We start from the raw sequence: 21,004 nt of genomic DNA on the forward strand, positions 1-21,004 counted from the left end.
GTTGTTGATATTTAAATGAAGTTAATTTATCTGACAGGCACAATATCCTTTCCCATGATGGGAGACATATTACACTCTTCCACGATAGCCTTGATGTACCCATGGACCAAACTCATTAAATCTGTGAGTTAGCCAGATTAGGCTTGGAAAAAAACCACATTGAATGCTCTACTTGTTTTAAGGCTTGTGGCACATCCTGATTATTGGTTAAACCAATGGTGTACAAGCTATGACCCTTACGTACATACCTATGGTTATTATATTTGGTATCTAGACATTTAAAAATATCATGATATCGGTCCTTTAATTTCTTTCCCCTCGTTAGTCACTCAATAATTTAATTTTCTAGTAAATTATTTTGTCAATATTTTAGAAAGGAATTCTTGTTCATATTTATCCTATTTGACTCAAATACGATTGTTTTAGGTGAGAGATACAAGGGATATTGAAAAAGAAAGTTAAAAAGTAAAAGAAGACTAATAACAAAAAAGTAAGAGGCTTATTTAGTAAAAATTAAAATTTTGAAAACTTCTTTAAAAGATAAATAGTTTAAAACATCTTTCTAGAAATAGTTTAAACTTCTTTGAATAGATTCTCAAGTCTACTTTAGGCCTAAATATGCTTTTGGTCCCTGTAAATTAATGTTTTTCTGGTTCCTGTAAGTTCATTTTTCTAATTTTAGTCCTTGTTCGCTCTTTTTCAATTTTTGTTTCTGTAAGATATTGTGCTCATTTTTTGTTCCTACTGTAAGATATTTTGTTCATTTTGAAAAACATAAACTTACAAGGATTAAAAATGAGCAAAAAACTTATAGGAACCAAAATTGAAAAGCATAAACTTATTATAAGGACTAAAATTAGAAAAATGAACACAATGACCAAATATCAAAAAACACAAACTTAAAAGGACCAAGAACATATTTAGGCCTCTACTTATTATATGAATTTTCCATAAGGAACAAATTTTGAGCCAAAACAACAAGCACACTTCCATTCTCACTTCTTTTTATTTTTCCTGTCAACTTGTATGATTTTTCTTATTTTTTTATTTTATCCAAATCACTTGGTTCTTTTTATATAATTTTTGTCTATATGCCAAGGAAATTCAGTAAAAAGTTCAGCTTAAAATTCACAGTGACAAATTCCCAGTAATTTTTAAAAGTTCGTATGTTCAAGCTGCCAGCACCAGCGATTTCAGACTTTGAATTTTTTAAGCATGGTATATTGATTTCCTTTGGTTTACTTTCAACTTTCCTATGTATGTTAAATTCACTAGGCCTATTTACCACAACTTTAGGAGTTCAACATTCACTTAGGATCAAAATTTCAGCCAGCAATTCAATCACCAAAACTCAAATTCACAATAGACACAATCATAAGGAAACCTAAAAGTTCAAGAAAAGGTTCACAATCAAAGACTCTCTAAGAATTATGCATGAACATGTTAAGGACTAATTAACATGCAAGATTTGACTCATGAACAAATGAGTTAGACAAAGAAACAAGAAAAATAAAATTCAACACAACATAAGGAATCTTACGTGACAAGTTTCATGACTAGACATGACTTTTATGACAAAACTACAATAGGTGAATATGTCATTCTAGATTTTTGAGGTTTTCTTCTACTTTAATGTTTTTGTAAGAATTTTATGGTTTAGGTTTCAGCCAAAAAAATTGACAATATAAAACTCAAAGGAACCTAAACTCAACACAATTCATGGGTCAAGAACAAGAACAAGGAATTTGAACCATAGAAAATCAAATCTAGCTTCTATAGCAAGCTTAATCGGTGGAACTTCTAAAAAATTATGTTAACAACATTCAGCACAAGACACGTGAGGAGATACATGGAGAGAAACGAAGAAACAACAATGGAGGAGAAAGTAAAGCTGAAAATTAGTGGAGGTTTAAGGAGCACCTACTTGAAGCTCTTGTGCTCTGATACCACTTGTTGGAAGCTTGCTTATGAAGCTTCTATGGAGGCTGGATCTTTGAGCTTCAATAAGGTCCTTCAATGGTGATTTTTAGCCATGGAATTGCAGCGAAAGATAAAGGAGAAGAGGTTAGAGGAGACGTCATCCACTAGAGAATAAGTCATGGAAGGAGAAGCTTCACCACCAAGAGAGTGCTTGGATAAGAAGCTTAAAGAGAAGCTTCAATGGAGGAAGAGAATACCAGAGAGAGAGGGGAGGAGGGGGGCGAGGTGTGGAATTGAAGGAGATTAGAGAGAGAAGTTGAACTTTGAAGTGTTCTCACAAGTTTATCATTCATCAAGTTACGACAAGTGTTACTTTGAAGATGTTATATAGGTTTTTTCAATGCCACCTGGTTAATAGGAACAAATAAAGATTCAAAACAACAAAGAAGGTTGACAAGGAAAAAAGAAAACAAGATGGAAATTACGAAAACATAGGAAGAGGATATGATGTAAGTTAACAAGATTCAATGATGGTGGGAATAGATGTGATTCGGGAACCTACCAGCCAAGGTGAGATTTTGTTTAGAATTTGTAAAACAGACGGTACAGAAGAAGGGCTTAGATTCCTCAACATTTTGAGGCCATGTAGGGTGTAAAACATATGTTCCCTTCACAATGCAAACATATCAGGATATACTCGTGAAGATGCTGATGAGTTCATTTTTTGTAGCTACAATGGACACAACTGGGTATCTTCCAAGGTAGAATGGTTTCATGAGTAAAGAACACTCCAAAGTGAATCTGAAGTTATTCCTTTCTTGAAAGCATCAATAAGTGACAGTTTTTTCAATCTTGAAATCAGATTTTACCTTTTATTTTAATTTTTTATTTTTTAAACTTTTAGATAACAAATAATTACGAAAACAATCTTAGTATTGTACACCAAAATATTTAGGACAAAAAATCTATTTTTTTTAATGTAAATTAATTATTTCAGGGTATTAAAGAAATTTTATACATTTAATTAAAATAAAATCTCAATTTTCTCTCCACCATAATTCATGTATCCTATTTCTCTCTCCTTAGTGATCACATTCTCGGTTCCCGTATATCCTTTCTCTCTTCTCTGTATCTCATCAGCTCACAGATTGATGCCGCACTGGGCATTGTGAGTCACAACGATGACTTTCAATGCGGTGTTGGACCCAAATTCAGAGTCTCTCTGGTGGAGCACGCTGTTGCAGCGTGAAAATTTGGTGAAGAGAGGATGGAGGGCATATCCAATGTGCAGTGGGAAAGGATATGAAAAAAAAAAACTAAGAGGGGGTAGAAGTTTCTGACTGTTCAGAGTTGGAAACTGCACAAACTGAGCAATGCCGGTGTGACGAAAAATGGTTATGACCAGCGATTGTACCCGCTGGTTGCGGTGGTAAAACCTGTGGGTGAGAGTAGAGAGAGAGTGCAAGTAAAGCAGAGTAGAAAAATAGATAGATGAAAGAAGCAAGAATACTCATGGTGAGTGCAAAATTTTGCTGCTGAATTGCAAAGATAGTCACGAACTGATGGTGGATGGAGCTTGAATAGTTTACTAGGTGAGGGAGACAAAGAAATTTGGAAATTTTGGATGAAACTTGAAGATGTGGTAACATACGAGAGAGAAAGATACCTTTGGCCTAATTATAGAGAAAGTGTGTGAAATGTATTTCCAAAAGAAAGGACAAAGGGTTGAGAATCTCTATCACATGCATGCTGATTTGTAATAGTGAGCCACAAATTCATTAACATGAATTTTAAATGTAACACGGGGAAAAAAAACTAAGAAAATACTCTTTATAATCACATACCACATTTTAATTTAGACATATAAAATAGAGACATTATAGAAGAATGTAATTTCAATTCATTTATAAAGTAACATAATATAATATATAAAAAGATTACTGCAAAACTATATATATAATCTTGTTTTATATTTTTCTGGTCTCTTCCAACCTTGGATCTTAGGTCGTCACTCCTCTAAACTAGACCTTGGATTAAGAACATACAATTTAGTATTTTCCCTCTCAACTAAATTCTTTCTCGCATCCTACTCCAGTCTTTAGCAGTTCTGATTGCAGTAATGGGCAATTTTTCTTAAGATACTCAAAACCATCAGAATGCATCACGGCTGCAATAGACATAATAATGAAAGAAATGATATGAGAATCAACTGTCAACTAACAAATAATGTAGACACCAAAATGATGAAAATATATTACAAGCTAAGAAGTAATTGGCTATGAACTCAAATGTAGAGTTGGGTTTGAAAGTTAAGCATGGAAACTCACCATCAAAGTTTTCAGCAGAAAATTTTTGACAGATGGACTTCAAGTGGGTAGCACAATAACGATCAGCAAGAGCAAAAATATAGGCAACAGAATCTACAGATATGTCTTTACAAAGTATAGATTCACACATCAACATTAGTCTTGGCAAACCATACTTTTCTCCAGCAGCTAACAACTTTGCTATAAATGATTCAGACAACGAAGGAAAGAATGACGAATCCAACATAAAGAGCTCTTCATCTTCCAAAAGAGTGTCTCTATAAACAAAATGAAGTAAAGCCTGCTCAACATAGAACACGATTAAAATTAGATAACCAACCAAACGATAGGCCCGATTTTAACTGAATTAAATAGCATATATCTTGTGTGGAACAAAAAACAGCTACAAAGGTATAGAGAAAAAGAGGAACTTTTAATGAATGTGACACCTTGAAAACCTTAGGTTCCATGTCAATAACAACTATCTCCTGATCATCCTTCTTCATAGCATTAAAAAATTGAGTTTCAAACATGGTTGATCGAGCTGCCAAAACAAGCTTATGAGCATGAAACCTTTCTCCACCAACCGAGAAAGTAACATCAAATGATTCCTCATCCTCTAACAACATCCCAAAATGTTCACCAATATCAGATTCAGGAACCTGTATTGTGTTTAACTGAGAAGAATCTATGGACGACACTAAAACCGCAATAGTGCAATTTATCTTCAAGCAATCATCCTTGAGAAAATTTGACGTCTCAAGGTGTCTCCGTTTGAAAAACCGCGTATAGCCCCTATTACACAACAAGTGCATCATTGATCACTACGTAATGTACACCACACAAAAATGGATACAAGAGCTAATAAATCATGATGATATCCAAATCATATCACCAAAATCACAAGGTTCTCTAGTTCCTTTGAAAATTTAATTTTTATGTCTTATATTCTAATAAAAGAGCTATCTCTTTAACCCCTGACAATAGTGAAAAAAGATTAAAAGAAAAATCAATAACACTTTGCTTTATTTTAAAGACTATATTGTTTACATAAATGTTGGACATACGAATATAATAAGTTTGTATAGAGACTAAAACTAAATATTAAAATATTAAAAAACTAAGATACATTTCAATATTTATTTTCTAAAAATAAAAATAAAGAAAACACTAACACTAACCACATGCTGCCATGGTTTATGAGAGTGTAAGGCCCAATCGTGAGGGAGTGACTGAAGTGGCTATGAACCTTGTGCTCTCCTTTCTTGCATAGGTCGAGCAACGTGAGATCGAACAGCGCACGAACGTTGGTGCTCTTGGAATGGAGTGCAACGAAGACAGAGACATAAGCGGCATTATCTTTGGGGTCCCTACCATCAGGGAAAAAGTATATGGCCCATTGGAACCCTCCCACTATGAAAGTCTCACTCACGATGTATTTCCCAATGCCCATTCCTTTCGTTAGTGAGTAACCCTTGATCACAAACTCGTGGGAACCACTCATTGTCTCTGTCACCGATTTTGAACTCGTTTGGGACCCTAGAACACTCCTACTCACCATTGCTGGGTTGCACATCGCATGCGACATTTTCTAAGGAAGTAAATTTTTCTCGAAAAGTAAAGGAACACGGATTTGCACTGAATCAGATCTTATGTTTTTGGCTTCAATCCAAATAAGTTATGGATTTCATTAAATTTTACATTAAATAAATAATAAATGGCAAGTGAATAAAAGAACGATGGCATTTAATGATTTAAAGATTTTTCTTGTATACTTTAATCTGATCTTTATTCTTGAAGCTTTTGTGCGCATGAGACAACCAGATTTTCATCTCAAATATCATCAATGACTTACACATTATAAAAAAAATTTGTGGTTTACTGTCTTTTTAGTCTCTAAACTTTTTAGGATTTCTATTTGTAATACCTGTACTTTTTCTTACTAGTCAATGTTCCTTAATTTTTTATTAGGGACTAGAATAAAAAATCCTAAAAATTTTAGTGATTAAAAATATAATATGTGCCCATTTTGTCCTATTCGACGAAAATGTTAGAAAAACCAAAAAGGGGGTCTGTAAATTTTGAAAAGAAGGGTTCGGGAGTTGTTTTTGCACGGGGATGGTATACACGCCCGTCACAATGGACGACAGCCTTTAATCGAGTGTACATAATGTAACTTCAAAATTATGTTGTTTTCTTTTTTATGTTTCTTTATTTTTTTTGGGTTAACAAGGGTGTTGCCCTTGCTCCTACGTATCCTCAGGTGCGATGAGGAATTCAGACCTGTTCTTTAAGTCCGAATGTTTTGTGTGTTAAGTTGGTTTTATGTTTTTTGAAAGATTCATTTTAATTGTGAACAAAAAGGTCGTTTAAAGCGTTGGACCTTGAAATGATGTTTTAACTTTTGAAAAGAGGAGAGAACCGTTAAGGAGTTGGACCTTGAAATGATCTCAAGTGATATTTGATAAAAAGTAGTTAGTTATGAGTTGATTTTATCTTGGTTTCGTTCGTTAACTTCCAACCTCTTTAAAGATAACTTTACAACATTAGTGATCAGTTAAGATTGAACTTTACAAAGAAAATGAGATCACCGATGATAGATGGAGGAAATGAATATGCACAAAACACAAGGGGGACCCATAAGGGTGCATAGATCACATTCAAATATCAAAAACAAAACTAATCGACGGCCACACGAAGAACACTGAACAAGGAACAATGTAGGGGTCGATCACGGTCGTGATTCAGTAGCGCCTCGGCTTCATTTTCTCTTCTTTCTTCTTCTTCTCTCTCAATTCTCTCAATATCCTTCAATGCTGAACCTTGGAACCCTTTACTCAGCCCCCTTCATGCCTATTTATATCCAAAAATGGCATTTGGTGGACCTGCAGCTCACCCAGGCAAGCTGAGACTTAGCCATGAAGCAATTGGCTCACCTAGGCGAGCCAGAGACTGGTGTCGAACAACACAGTTTGGCTAGCGAGAATCAATGAATGACAGTCCCCTGACAAAATTAGGGTATAACACTTCAGATGAACATTTCTCTCCTATTTATGAGAGTTATGGGCAAAAGGCTTAAGATGGGTTCTATTTGGCTGACGGGTATTTGTTCAAAAAGGGAAAGCTTTGCATATCCCAAGGATCCATCAGGAAATTATTTGTGAAACAGAGCCATGAGGGTGGCCTCATGGGCCATTTTGGGATAGACAAGACCCTTGTCTTACTGAAAGAAAACTTTTATTGGCCCCATATGAAGAAAGATGTCCATAAGCATTCACTACAAGAAAAATGACCTAAGCCTATGGACGCCTTTTTCCTACAGACATTAATTAGTGTAGGTAAATCTCAAAAATACTTCTACCTACAAGTGACTAATGTAGGTAAAACTCAACCATTTGTACCAACCATTATTTGGTGTAAGTAAATTCATTAAAACTGAAAAAAGACTTCTACCTACAATTACATTGTGTAGGTAAAACTTCAAAAAACTTGTGCCTATGGTTGATTAGTGTAGGTAAAACTCAAAAGGATTACTACCTACAAAAGCACAGTGTAGGCAAAATTCTAAAAAACTTATACCTACAACTACGTGATGTAGATAAAACTTCATAAAACATGTGCCTATAATTGGTTGATGTAGGTATACCCTCAAAAGTCTTATACCTACAATTGTTGGCGTAGGTAAAACTCTTTAAGACTGTTTAAATTTGAATATTAATCTCTTGTTTTTTTTAGTAAATACTCAATCTCAAAAAATAACCATTCAATTTAAATTAATTTTTAGTTAATAATTGTTCAAAATTTTAAAGATAAAATATATTAGTTAGTAATATTAAATTTTAATTTAGATTATTATTTTTATGGATTAATTTAGATTAACATTATTTTTTATGACAATTTCTTGTTAGTTTCAACAATGATATTCATTTTATCTTGAAATCAAACTCCAAAATGGCCACAAGCCTTTGGATTATGGACCGGGCCTTTGAATTGATGCAGAGAAGGTACTAGTTTATTTTCACCAAAATAACCCGCAGACGCAAACATTGAAAACACATCCGTCTGCCCCAACATTACAAGCTAGATCCCTTCTCTCTTTTCTTCCTTTCCCCGTTTGTTTGCCTTCTTCTCTCAGGCAATTCCTCAATCACGCTTTTCCTTTTTTTTTCTTTTTTGCAATTCCTTCACAATTTCCCTTTTCTTTTTCATTTTCCCATCTTTTTTTCGTCTTTTTACGTGTTTTACACCGCGAAGAATAATTTGATTGATTGATTAACGCATCAGGAGAAATTTCAGTTACATTGCAAACTTATCTGAACTTGATTCAATTTTCTATATGCTTCAGCTTTTGTATATTATTATATTATTATTTGTTTTTATTTATACTTTGCCTGACTTGTTGCATATATAATGTAATAGTTTGATTTCCATGCCCTTGGTTTGCGTGTTTATCTGTTCGTGTTTGGGTAAAGAGAGTGTGTAGCCATATGATACATCATCATCTTCTTCTTCTTCGTTCTGGACACGCGACAATTAACATAGGGTTTGGGATTGATGCGCAGGTTACATGGCATGTTGCCGTTACTTGCTGAGTTTTATTTTGAAATTTGAATTGAAATAAGAATGTTGATTGTGAATGGTTTAACTGAACCCCTACTTTGTAGTTCATTCTCTTTTATTTTTTTCTTTTTTGTTTTGTTTTGAGTAGTGGTGATTGCTACACAACTAGATACAATTAGCTATGAGTTTTAAAATGAGTCAGTTAGATTCAAAAGGAGTTGTAGGGACCACTCATTTATTGAAAGGTCAATTAATATTTGTATTGTGTGTGTGTGGAATGGGTGTGTTTGTGATTTGGAGACAAATTTTAGAGAGAGAAATGCTGATTGAAAGAGTTAGGGTTAGGATGTATGTGTTTTTTGTCATAACTAAACAAGGTTGATTAGACAGTTGGTGGATTAATCTTAATTCACAGTATTTTCTTTTATTCTTATTATCCCCTATCTCTGCAGTGACATTATAATTCAAGGGCTGACCATTCTTGCTCCAGTTGACTCTCCAAACACTGATGGAATAGATCCAGGTAAATTATTATTATTATTATTTCCACTGGCTTTCAGAGGAAAACATTAGATAAAAAGAAAAAAGGGAAAAAGCTATGTGGGATTAACAATATACTGGTACTTAGTTGTTTATTGGATGCTATATGTGAGCTAAATCTCTGTTCAAATATTAGGCGACTCATGTTTAAGAAAGAATTTGACACAAGCTATGTGGGATTCAATTCTGGATCAGAGCTTCTCTCTCGTCAGAATTTATGTAATGCGTACCTTGACTTCTAAATACATGTCATCTTGCTACCTTCTATATGGCTGCTTTGTGCCACTATATGGAATTGACTCCTATGCTTTTGACATTAGTTTGTAAATATTGCAATTCAACTTGTTTATTTATGGAAGAATTCATTCAGCCTTATTTTGGTTGCTAAAGAAAAAAATAATTGCTTATAATTTTTGTTTGAGTGCAGCCAAATTGCTATTCCAGAGTTATAAGTGTTAATGGCGATGAACATATTATAATATTTGCGCAGAGGGACATTAAACAGTGGGAAGAGCTTACATATGATTACAGGTTTACCTCTTCTCCAAATGAGGCAGAGGGAGCAATTGCTGTTATTATTATTAGGAGTGTTTGGAAAGCATCCTTGAATATCTTGCTGATCAGAAGGACCCTACTACTTTATGCCAGAAATTTATTGATGAGTTTGATCGATGCATCCTCAGTTATTTCGCATTTAATTGGAACCAAGCTTCTTATATGATTAGTCAGGTACAGTATATATAATTTAGAACAAAACTTTGCATGCAGTATACTTCAAGCAGATTTTGGTACTAATAAGTGTCCTAACATTTGTTACTTTTGGGGATGATAATAATAGGCAATGTATAAGTAGAGTATTAGAGTATTTGTATCATCCTCGTATTTATTGAACAGATTTGGCTATATTATTTGGGGATGTTTTAAAAAAATGTATATATGAGATGCTTGTAATACTTCTTACAAAGTAATAAAATTAAAAAATATATATTTAATATTTTTTCATTTAATAATAAGATTATTAGTAATATATTACAGGAGATTTATTCAAACATAAATATGCAAGGTTATTATTAGGAATTGGAATTTGTGTCCCCTGAGAATGTCTCCTAGTGTATCCAATTGATTGATGAGGTCCGGCTGCTTCCTGAAGACCATAAAGCAAAAGTAGAAAAGCTGGAGGTAGACTTCATACTAATAATAATTAAAAAATGTTTAAAAAGAAATAAGAGAAAATCACGTGAGATTGAAAAATAGAGTAGGAAATTAATTTAAATTAGAAAAGAGATGAGGAAATCAAGAAAGACATATAAGAAAGAAGAAGAGAAATCTGATAAAAAGAAAATTTTCAAAACGAAAAGGTGTAATTCACCTTTTATACATAAAACTATCAATTAAAATATCATATTTCACACAAAATTACAAATTTATTTTAAAAAAATTATCGATCTATGAAACTTTAATCTCACTTGCCATAAAATCTTTCACATTTACTCACATTTTCAGATTTGCTTGCTACCTTTGAACCTTTAAAATCATTTTGCATTCCGAATTTGTCACAAGCCTCTAATTATTTAAATAAAAAAATCTAAGAAATTTTCATAAAAAAAGAAGAAGAAGAATTGAACAAGAGAGTTAATGAAGAACTAGAAACGCTCCATGAAAGCTAAGGAAAAGGAGAGACATACAATTTAAGTGGAACTGAAAATACGAAATTTAAAAAGCAAGAAAATTTTCTTGTTTGTGCGGTGACACAAAGCAAGTAAAGAACATAACCATGCTTTAGCATAGTAATAGTAATCAGTCACACTTTGGACATGAGGAAGTAAGAGTAGAAGGTGACGACATGACCCTTAACGCCTACGGCAGGGTTAGTATCATTGGTCCAACAATTGCGGTCGTTAAGTGATATATCATATGTTTCATGTTACATAATACTCCATATAATTAAGACATGCAGCATCTGATTACCTTTGGATTCGCCAACGAAGCAACTCCGGCGTCCTCCACCTCTGGCTCTGGGGAAACATGGTTCCTCACCTCAATCGCTGCGTCATATGACATATTTTAAACAATTCTGTTTCAATAGGATAGGAGGCAGATAGCTATTTCGTTCAAAATAGAACCATGGTAATGTGAGACATATGACCATATGTTCTTGGTAATGTGGCTATCTGCATGTGCATGAATAGCTCAAGAGTGAATCAGAACCATGGTCATGTGAGTTCAAGTGCTTGGTTCTTTGACATGGATATCCTTATTTTATATGATTTTGATATTTCATATTTGCATATGATTATATTTATAGTTTCTAGCAATTTGTTCATTTCAGCTTAATTCATATATTGCTGATTTGCAGGGTGTAAAATGTGGTATTTATGGTGCCAATTCTGCATAATGGATTATGAGCATGCAGGTACATTTTATTTTTGAATTTGCTTCCCTTGTTTTCTGGTGAGTTTTTTCCATCTTGATTTTTCTGCTCACTCTATATGTTGGAGGTTTCTATTGTATTATTTAGATGTTGATATGTTGATTTTTGTTTCTTTTTTGCGCTGAGTATCTATTGTTATTTCTATTTCTACTGTATTGTTTCTTTGGTAGTTGGATTTTTGTAGTCCTTATTGAGCTTAATGGAGAATAAGGTATTTCTAGATTGAAGCTTTGTTTCTTATATTGAATATCTACTCTTTGCAGAGAGTTCCACTTATTTACGAACAAAGTCCTTTTAAAATAATGCAAGTAAAGAACTTACACTGAAACTTGTCCGGTACCTAAAATTGTGATATATAACTTTTCTAACAATGATATGTTTTTTGAAGTTTACTGCATGCAGTAAATTCAAATGGTGCATGGTACTGGGAGAATATCTCATTGTACAAATATTCATTTTTCAAATTAAACTTATAATTTTCAGTTGCTTTGACACTCTCATTCATATGACACAGGTGTTGGGGCTATAGAGTTTATTATATGCCATTCAGAGGTCTCAATTGCACTTGCAGAAGAGAAGAAGATACCTGAGGTTCTCCTTTCTAAGCCCTCTGTTTTATAGCAGTTTAATTGTTAGGAAGGATTTGAGAGTTGTGTACAATCTTTTGTAAACAGTTAGTCTCACCCAAATATTTGTTTTGAAACTTTTCAGCTATTCAAGACATTTCCAAATGCAACAAAGTATCTCAAGAGTAAGTTTTGTTGATTCTCTCCTTTCTTTCCTAAAATGCTTGTGCTTTAGAAAGAAGCATTCATTTTTATGTCTTTGTTACAGCAATTAATGAATATAACTTTTTTGTGCAATGGAAATGAAAATATAAGGATATCTTGTAATGGAAACTTGGGGATTGTTTGGTTTGACCAATTTATACAGAATCATATACATTGGAATTTAATTTTCTGAGGTTAATTTCAGTCATGACCTCAAGGAATTAATTATGTCTTTTGCTTTGAATATTTTGTGTTTCCCATTCCTAATTCAATTTTTAATACTGCCACAGGATCAAACTCAGAGCTTTGAACTTCCTATTAAGAAAAGGATGTATACATATCTTACCTTCCACTCGCACATACTTTTTTTAGGACCATTGAGGAGATATTCATAAGGCATGGTGCTTCAATTGGTTTCTGGCGTGGGGTAAGTATATGTAGTATATGTATATCTGTCATTATGAAATGAACATTTGATGTAATAATTAAACTTTGGATTTGTTTGATCCCCCCCCCCCCCCACACACAAAAGTTGAACTTTGGATTTGGAATATGACCATCATTTACTCAATGGCTGTAGGATGTCAAATTGTTAATTGATGATGTTGGGGAACTAAAACCAACTATTTTCTGTGTTGTTCCCCGTGTGCTTGATAGAGTGTACTCAGGTAAACTCTTGAAAATTCTCATGATTGTTGACAGTTTGATGATCTTTCCATAATCATATAATCTTGATGGTAAAATTATTATTTCAATAGGACAAAGCTACTCTGCAAATTATTTCTTGATCATTGGAGTAGCATTTTTCTTACTTTTCTTTTTCATTTTTCTTCCTTCCCCTTCCCAATTGGGAAAAAAATGCATTGACTCTCAACCCCTATCTGATACACAGGTTTGACACAGAAGATTTCTTCTGGGGGCTTCTTGAGGAAGACATTAAAGAAAGACAGTAGAATCTCCTTTTATGTTTATTATTATTTTCAAAACTCAAAAAGAAAGACAAATTTGAACTGTAATTATGTTTATGTATGAACATGCGCACACAGTAGAATCTCCTTTTATGTTTATGTAATCTAATTTTGGATTTTGAATGCTAATTATATGGGTCTAAAATTGTTCTTGATTAATTTGATTAGGGAAATGACGATTAGCTAATACTTCTAGATTTAAATTTATTTCTTATTAATATAAATCAATAAAATTAAGAGCACAACTATAAAATTATGTCTAACTGAAATATATGTGGAAGTTTTTCTGATGTCTTGTCACTCTAACTTTGTGTATATATGCAAAAGATATTGTAGACATCTTTATGGTCCTTGTACTAGATTAGGGTCTTGATGTCTTGTCACTCTAATAGTGGAGGGTCAGCTCTAGCCAAGGCCTAGGTAATTATGAACTTGGCAAAGCTAGTTGGAGTTGGAGCTGGAAGGATCGTTGGATTGCTGCACTGCCCACATTCAATTATGTATGTTATAAGCTCTCTCTAAGATCTAAACATTTAGCTACAGTTGAAGATGATAGGTACATGTTAAAGACTTTTACCTACAGTTAGGAGATGTAAGTAGAAGTTAATGACTTTTACCTACACATTATACATAGTAGGTAAAACCTATAGTGACAGACAATTAGCTGTCATTATACGCCCCCTCAAAGTTGACAGAAGAAATGTCTGTAGGACAAAGTTTATTATACATTTACCTACGGATTTTTTACTTATAGTGACAATTTTTGTCTGTAGGTATAGGTCATTTTTATTGTAGTGATTGCACTAGGTGTGTGGCTTGTTTACAAGCCTAGTCTAGGGTGATACCTCATAGGCTATACACACCCTTACTCATCCCATTTGCACCCTCGGTAGACATTAGTATGGACTTTGTTCTTGGGCTTCCTTGAACCTAAAGACGTGTAGACTCTATCTTTGTGGTGGTGGATAGGTTTAGAAAAATGGCACACTTTATACCATGGCATAAGGTTGATGATGTTTCCCACATCTCAAAACTCTTCTTTGGGGAAATTATGAGACTCTATGGTTTGCGTAGGATTATTGTGTCAGATAGAGATGCTAAGTTCCTTAGCCTTTTCTGGAAAACCTTATGGGCTAAGCAAGGAACTAAGCTTCTTTTCTCTACCACTTGTCATCCATAAATTGATGGGCAAACAAAGGTAGTGAATGGGTCTCTATCCACCCTTTTAAGGGCTTTTCTGAAAGGAACCCATAAGTCTTAGGATTAGTATCTTCCTTATGTAGAATTTTCCTACAACAGGGGGATTCATAGAACAACCAAGCAATCCCCTTTTGAGGTTATCTATGGGTTCAATCCTCTAACACCCTAAGACCTAATTCCCCTCCCACTTGACACTTCTTTTATACATAAAGAAGGGGAATCAAGGTTAGAGTTTGTAAAGAAGTTGCATGAGAGGGTTAGGAACCAACCAAAGGTGTATGCTACTAAAGGAAATAGAGGAAGAAATGAGCTAGTTCTTAATGAAGGGGACTGGGTTTGGCTCCATCTTAGGAAGGATAAATTCCCTACAAAGAGGAAATCCAAGCTTAGTCCTAGAGGATGGACCTTTTGTAGACAAAGGATCAAGCTGAAAGTTTTGATGATGCCAAAGGATTACTTGAATCATATGCTTCTCAAAGATTTACTCAAGACAAAGCAATTAGAGTTAATCAAGATGGATGATCAAGACAGCCTATAGAGTCTTAGAAAGGATATTAAAATGGAAGGGAATTCCAATTGGATTAGCAAAAGGTTTGGCCAAGAATTTTAAGCTAAAAAGTGTTTTTCAACAAATTTACTCTCTGGTAATCGATTACCAGAGGATGTAATCGATTACCAGTGGCCAAAACTAATTTACAACAGCTATTAAAATTTGAATTCAAAATTTTGCACTGTGTAATCGATTACACATATATGGTAATCGATTACCAGCAGTTTCTGAACGTTTTAATTCAAATTTTAAAGAGTGTAATCGATTACACACTTATTGTAATCGATTACCAGAAGAGTTTTTCAGAAAACATTCTCATCAGTCACATCCTTTCATGTGGTTATTGAATGGCTTTCATAAGGCCTATATATGTGTGACTTGAGACACGATTTTGACAGAGTTTTTTTAGAACAAAAAGTGTTTATCCTCTCAGAGAGCAAATTCATTTTATCCTCTTAAGAATTCCTTGGCCAATTCAATTGCAATTCATTAAGGAATTATTTGAGCGCTCAATCTGTAAAAATCTATCTCTTTCTAGAGAGATTTATTCTTCTTCTTCTTCTCATTCTCTAAGGGATTAAGAGACCATGAGTCTCTTGTTGTAAAGGAATTCTAAACACAAAGGAAGGGTTGTCCTTGTGTGTTTAGAACTTGTAAAAGGAATTTACAAGATAGTGGAACTCTCAAGCGGGTTGCTTGGGGACTGGACGTAGGCACAAGGGTGTGGCCGAACCAGTATAAAACTGAGTTTGCATTCTCTCTTCCCTTAATCTCCTTTATTCATTATTGCTTTATATTCATATTCAAATTGTTTTATTTGAATTAATATTTAAGAAGATTGTCATTAAGGGAATTCATAACTTGAATAAAAAGTGAAATAGAATTTTAAATTAGGGGAAGTAGTTTGGAATATCTTAATTCAACCCCCCCCCTTCTTAAGATATCTGAGGCCACTTGTCTAACAAGTAGTATCAGAGCTTCATTCTTGTATAAAGTTTAGAAGCTTCAAGAAAAAGATGGCCTCAGCAAATTCCTTATTTCCAGAAGGGAATTCTATCAATAGACCTCCAATCTTTAATGGAGAGGGTTACCACTACTGGAAAACCCGAATGCAAATTTTTATCGAGGCAATAGATCTAAATATCTGGGAAGCCATAGAAATAGGGCCTTATATACCCACCACAGTAGAAAGAGTTTCAATAGATGGTAGTTCATCAAGTGAAAGCATAACCATAGAAAAACCTAGAGATAGATGGTCTGAAGAGGATAGAAAACGAGTACAATACAACTTAAAAACCAAAAACATAATAACATCTGCCCTAGGAATGGATGAATATTTCAGGGTTTCAAATTGTAAGAGTGCTAAGGAAATGTGGGACACTCTTCGATTAACACATGAAGGAACTACAGATGTTAAAAGATCTAGGATAAATGCACTAACTCATGAGTATGAATTATTTAGAATGAATGCAAATGAAAATATTCAAAGTATGCAAAAGAGATTTACACATATAGTGAATCATCTAGCAGCCTTAGGCAAAGAATTTCAAAATGAGGATCTTATAAACAAGGTGTTAAGATGTTTAAGTAGAGAATGGCAACCCAAAGTAACGACCATTTCTGAATCAAGAGATTTGTCTAACATGTCTCTTGCCACTTTATTTGGAAAGTTGCAGGAACACGAGATGGAATTGCTCTTAAAGCATCATCCTCAATTGAAGAAGAAAGTGATCAGGATAATGATCCAGATGATGATGATGATCTAAGTCTTTTTGTAAGAAGATTCAACAAGTTTCTTAAAGTAAGAGGAAATCAGAGGCGACCAAATTTTAAATCAAAGAGAAGGACAGAAAATTCATCCTCTACTCTAAAATGCTTTGAATGCAATCAACCTGGACATCTGAGGGTTGATTGTCCCATCTTCAAGAAAAAGATGGAAAAATCTGAAAAGAAAAATCATAGTGAAAAGAAACTGAAGAAAGCATACATTACATGGGATGAAAATGATATGGAATCCTCTGAAGATTCTGAAAATGAAGAGATAAATCTCTGCCTTATGGCTAAAAGTTACGAAAGTGATGAAGAGGTAACATCTTCGAATAACTTATCTATATCTTTTGATGAATTGCAAGATGCATTTGTTGATCTGCATAAAGAGTCAATTAAACTTGCAAAATTAGTTTCATCTTCAAAGAAAACAATTTCAAATTTAGAAAATGAGATTTCGAAATTAAACAAAGAATTAGATCTTCTTAGAAATGAAGTCTCAATTTCTAAAACAAATGAAAAAGTTAATATCTCCACTATTTCTGACAAGAAAATATCAGATTATTGTAGTTGTTGTGATAAATATGTAAAAGAAATTAAAGAGTTGAAGAATTCACTTTCAAAATTTTCATACAGTAAAAATAATTTAGATGTTATATTAAGTAAACAAAGATATGTGTCTAATAAAAGTGGACTAGGGTATAAATCTGATAAACAACAAAAGTTTCATAAAAACTTTTTCACTTCCACACAAAAATGTAATTCTAATTCTATCACTTGTTTTTACTGTGGAAGAAGAGGACATGGCATATCAACTTGCTACTTCAAGAAAAATTATAGTAACATTAAAATGATATGGGTCCCAAAAGGATCCTCTGTTTATACTAACATGCAAGGACCCAATAAAATTTGGGTACCTAAGTCAAAAACTTGATCATGCAGGTATCTTTGAGAAAGAAGTGGTACATAGATAGCGGATGCTCAAAACATATGACTGGAGATGCATCAAATTTTACACATATCTCTCCAAAGAAAAGCGGGCATGTAACGTATGGTGACAACAACAAAGGTAGAATCCTTGGAGTGGGTAAAATAGGTACAAATTCTTCAAACTCCATTGAAAATGTTCTACTTGTTGAAGGACTTAAGCATAGCCTGCTTAGCGTTAGTCAACTATGTGACAAAGGCTATCTAGTATCATTTGATTCTCAGAAATGTCTTATAGAACATAAGCATAACATTAATATAAAGCATGTAGGACATAGAGTCAATAATGTTTACATGATAGACTTAAGCATAAAACAAGAAAATAATCATTGCTTTCTTAGTAAAGATGATGATCCATGGTTATGGCATAAAAGAATTGCTCACATAAACATGAATCACTTAAATAAATTAATTTCAAAAGATTTAGTAATCGGTTTGCCTAAATTGAAATTTGAAAAAGATAAACTATGCGATGCATGTCAAAAGGGCAAACAAACAAGAGTCTCATTCAAACCTAAAAATGTTGTTTCAACCACTCAACCTTTACATTTATTGCATATGGATTTATTTGGTCCATCTAGAACCATGAGTTTTGGAGGAAATTACTATGCTTTAGTTATAGTTGATGATTTCTCTAGATATACTTAGACATTATTTATTACACATAAAAGTGATTCATTCCAAGCATTTAGAAAACTTGCTAAAGTCATACAAAACAAGAAAAATCTCAAGATTGCATCCATTAGAAGTGATCATGGGGGTGAATTTGAAAATAAAGATTTTGAATTATTCTGTGATGAACATGGTATTGAACACAATTTTTCTGCACCTAGAACCCCTCAACAAAATGGAGTTGTTGAGAGGAAAAATAGATCATTGGAAGAAATTGCAAGAACTTTATTAAATGATACTTCTCTTCCAAAGTATTTTTGGGCTGAAGCTGTCAATACTGCATGTTACATCATGAATAGGGCCTTGATAAGACCCATTTTAAACAAAACCCCATATGAGTTGTATAATGGTAGAAAACCTAATATTTCTCATCTACATGTTTTTGGTTGCAAGTGCTTTGTACTTAATAATGGTAAAGATAATCTAGGAAAATTTGATGCAAAATCTGATGAAGGTATTTTTCTTGGATATTCATTACAAAGCTAAGCATATAGGATATATAATAAAAGAACTATGAATATAGAGGAATCCATTCATGTTACCTTTGATGAATCTAATGCTATATTGTCAAGAAAGAATATGCTAGATGACATTGCAGATTCTTTAGAACATATGAACATTCATGAACAAGATTCCAAAGGAAATGACAAAGGAAACAATGAAGATCCTCCAGAAGAAGTCAAATCCAATGATGAACTCCCAAGAGAATGGAAAGCTTCAAGAGATCATCCCCTCGACAACATTATTGGTGATATCTCAAAAGGGGTAACAACTAGACATTCTCTTAAAGATTTATGCAATAATATGGCTTTTGTATCTATGATTGAACCTAAAAATATAAAAGAAGCCATAGTAGATGATAACTGGATCATTGCCATGCAAGAAGAACTAAACCAATTTGAAAGAAATAATGTGTGGAAATTAGTAGAAAAACCTGAAAATTATCCTATCATAGGAACAAAATGGGTTTTTAGAAATAAATTAGATGAACATGGTATAATTATTAGAAATAAAGCCAGGTTAGTAGCAAAAGGATATAATCAAGAAGAAGGAATAGACTATGAAGAAACATATGCTCCTGTTGCAAGATTAGAAGCCATTAGAATGCTATTGGCATATGCATCCATAATGAATTTTAAACTTTATCAAATGGATGTTAAGAGTGCCTTTCTAAATGGCTTAATTCAAGAAGAGGTATATGTTGAACAACCCCCTGGTTTTGAAATTCCCGATAAACCAAACCATGTTTATAAATTACAAAAGGCTCTTTATGGTTTGAAACAAGCCCCTAGGGCGTGGTATGAACGCTTAAGCAATTTTCTTCTAGAAAAAGATTTCTCCAGAGGTAAAGTGGATACCACATTGTTCATAAAGAGAAAGCATAATGATATTTTGTTGGTTCAAATATATGTTGATGATATAATTTTTTGATCCACTAATGATTCATTGTGCAAGGAGTTTTTCCTTGATATGCAAAGTGAATTTGAAATGTCAATGATGGGAGAACTAAAGTACTTTCTGGGATTACAAATCAAGCAAACTCAAGAAGGTATATTCATCAATCAATCCAAGTACTGCAAGGAATTGATCAAAAGATTTGGGATGGATAGTGCAAAACACATGTCTACACCGATGAGCACTAATTGTTACTTAGATAAAGATGAATCTGGTCAGTCTATAGACATAAAACAATATCGAGGTATGATCGGATCTCTTCTTTATTTATCTGCTAGTAGACCTGATATTATGTTTAGTGTATGTATGTGTGCTAGGTTTCAATCCAACCCCAAACAATCACATTTAAGTGCAGTAAAGAGAATCATGAGATATCTATTAGGGACAATAAATTTAGGATTATGGTATCCTAAGAATTCAACATGTAACTTAATAGGATATTCTGATTCGGATTTTGCCGGATCTAAAACTGATAGAAAAAGTACAAGTGGAACTTGTCAATTCATTGGATCGGCTCTTGTCTCATGGCATAGTAAGAAACAAAACAGTGTTGCTTTATCTACTGCTGAAGCGGAGTATATCTCTGCCGGTAGTTGTTGTGCACAGATTTTATGGATGAAGCAACAATTATCTGACTATGGTATCATTCTTGATCGTATACCTATTAAGTGTGATAATAATAGTGCCATAAATCTATCCAAAAACCCAGTTCAACACTCTAGAACTAAACATATAGAGATTAGACACCACTTTCTTAGAGATCATGTCCTAAAGGGAGATTGTGTATTAGAGTTTGTTGATACTAAGAATCAACTTGCTGATATTTTCACAAAACCTCTCCCCAAGGAAGTGTTCTTCTCTATTAGAAGAGAGTTAGG

At 33.5% G+C, this 21,004-nt stretch overlaps 1 protein-coding gene and 2 long non-coding RNA genes across 3 annotated transcripts; 2 read left to right on the top strand and 1 right to left on the bottom strand.

Moving 5' to 3' along the window:
- Window positions 1-3,774: 3,774 nt before the first annotated feature.
- On the bottom strand, window positions 3,775-5,903 carry LOC102661682 (BTB/POZ and MATH domain-containing protein 4-like). The gene is made up of 4 exons (XM_041012921.1): window positions 5,408-5,903; window positions 4,676-5,021; window positions 4,248-4,527; window positions 3,775-4,087 (listed from the first exon to the last, which is right to left on the bottom strand). The coding sequence occupies exons 1-4, from the start codon at window positions 5,812-5,814 to the stop codon at window positions 3,984-3,986; spliced, it is 1,137 nt and encodes a 378-aa protein (XP_040868855.1). The 5' UTR covers window positions 5,815-5,903; the 3' UTR covers window positions 3,775-3,983.
- A 2,306-nt stretch (window positions 5,904-8,209) lies between these two features.
- On the top strand, window positions 8,210-10,462 carry LOC121174194 (uncharacterized). Its single transcript, XR_005890064.1, has 3 exons — window positions 8,210-9,309; window positions 9,463-9,545; window positions 9,754-10,462. It is a non-coding gene; the product is annotated as an uncharacterized lncRNA (long non-coding RNA).
- A 1,039-nt stretch (window positions 10,463-11,501) lies between these two features.
- Window positions 11,502-13,519, top strand: LOC102669543 (uncharacterized). Its single transcript, XR_419795.4, has 6 exons — window positions 11,502-11,739; window positions 12,272-12,348; window positions 12,469-12,508; window positions 12,818-12,954; window positions 13,108-13,195; window positions 13,420-13,519. It is a non-coding gene; the product is annotated as an uncharacterized lncRNA (long non-coding RNA).
- Window positions 13,520-21,004: the final 7,485 nt, after the last annotated feature.

This window comes from Glycine max, chromosome 19 (genome assembly GCF_000004515.6).
Source record: "Glycine max cultivar Williams 82 chromosome 19, Glycine_max_v4.0, whole genome shotgun sequence".
Lineage (NCBI taxonomy): Eukaryota > Viridiplantae > Streptophyta > Magnoliopsida > Fabales > Fabaceae > Glycine > Glycine max.

Bases quoted from the DNA above. Each gene is read 5' to 3' on its own strand.
- LOC102661682 (XM_041012921.1), bottom strand. From the start codon at position 5,814: ATGTCGCATGCGATGTGCAACCCAGCAATGGTGAGTAGGAGTGTTCTA. The intron at 4,528-4,675 runs GTGTCACATTCA...TATGTTGAGCAG, and splicing joins TGGAACCTAAGGTTTTCAAG to GCTTTACTTCATTTTGTTTA. The intron at 4,088-4,247 runs GTGAGTTTCCAT...TGTCTATTGCAG, and splicing joins TTCTGCTGAAAACTTTGATG to CCGTGATGCATTCTGATGGT.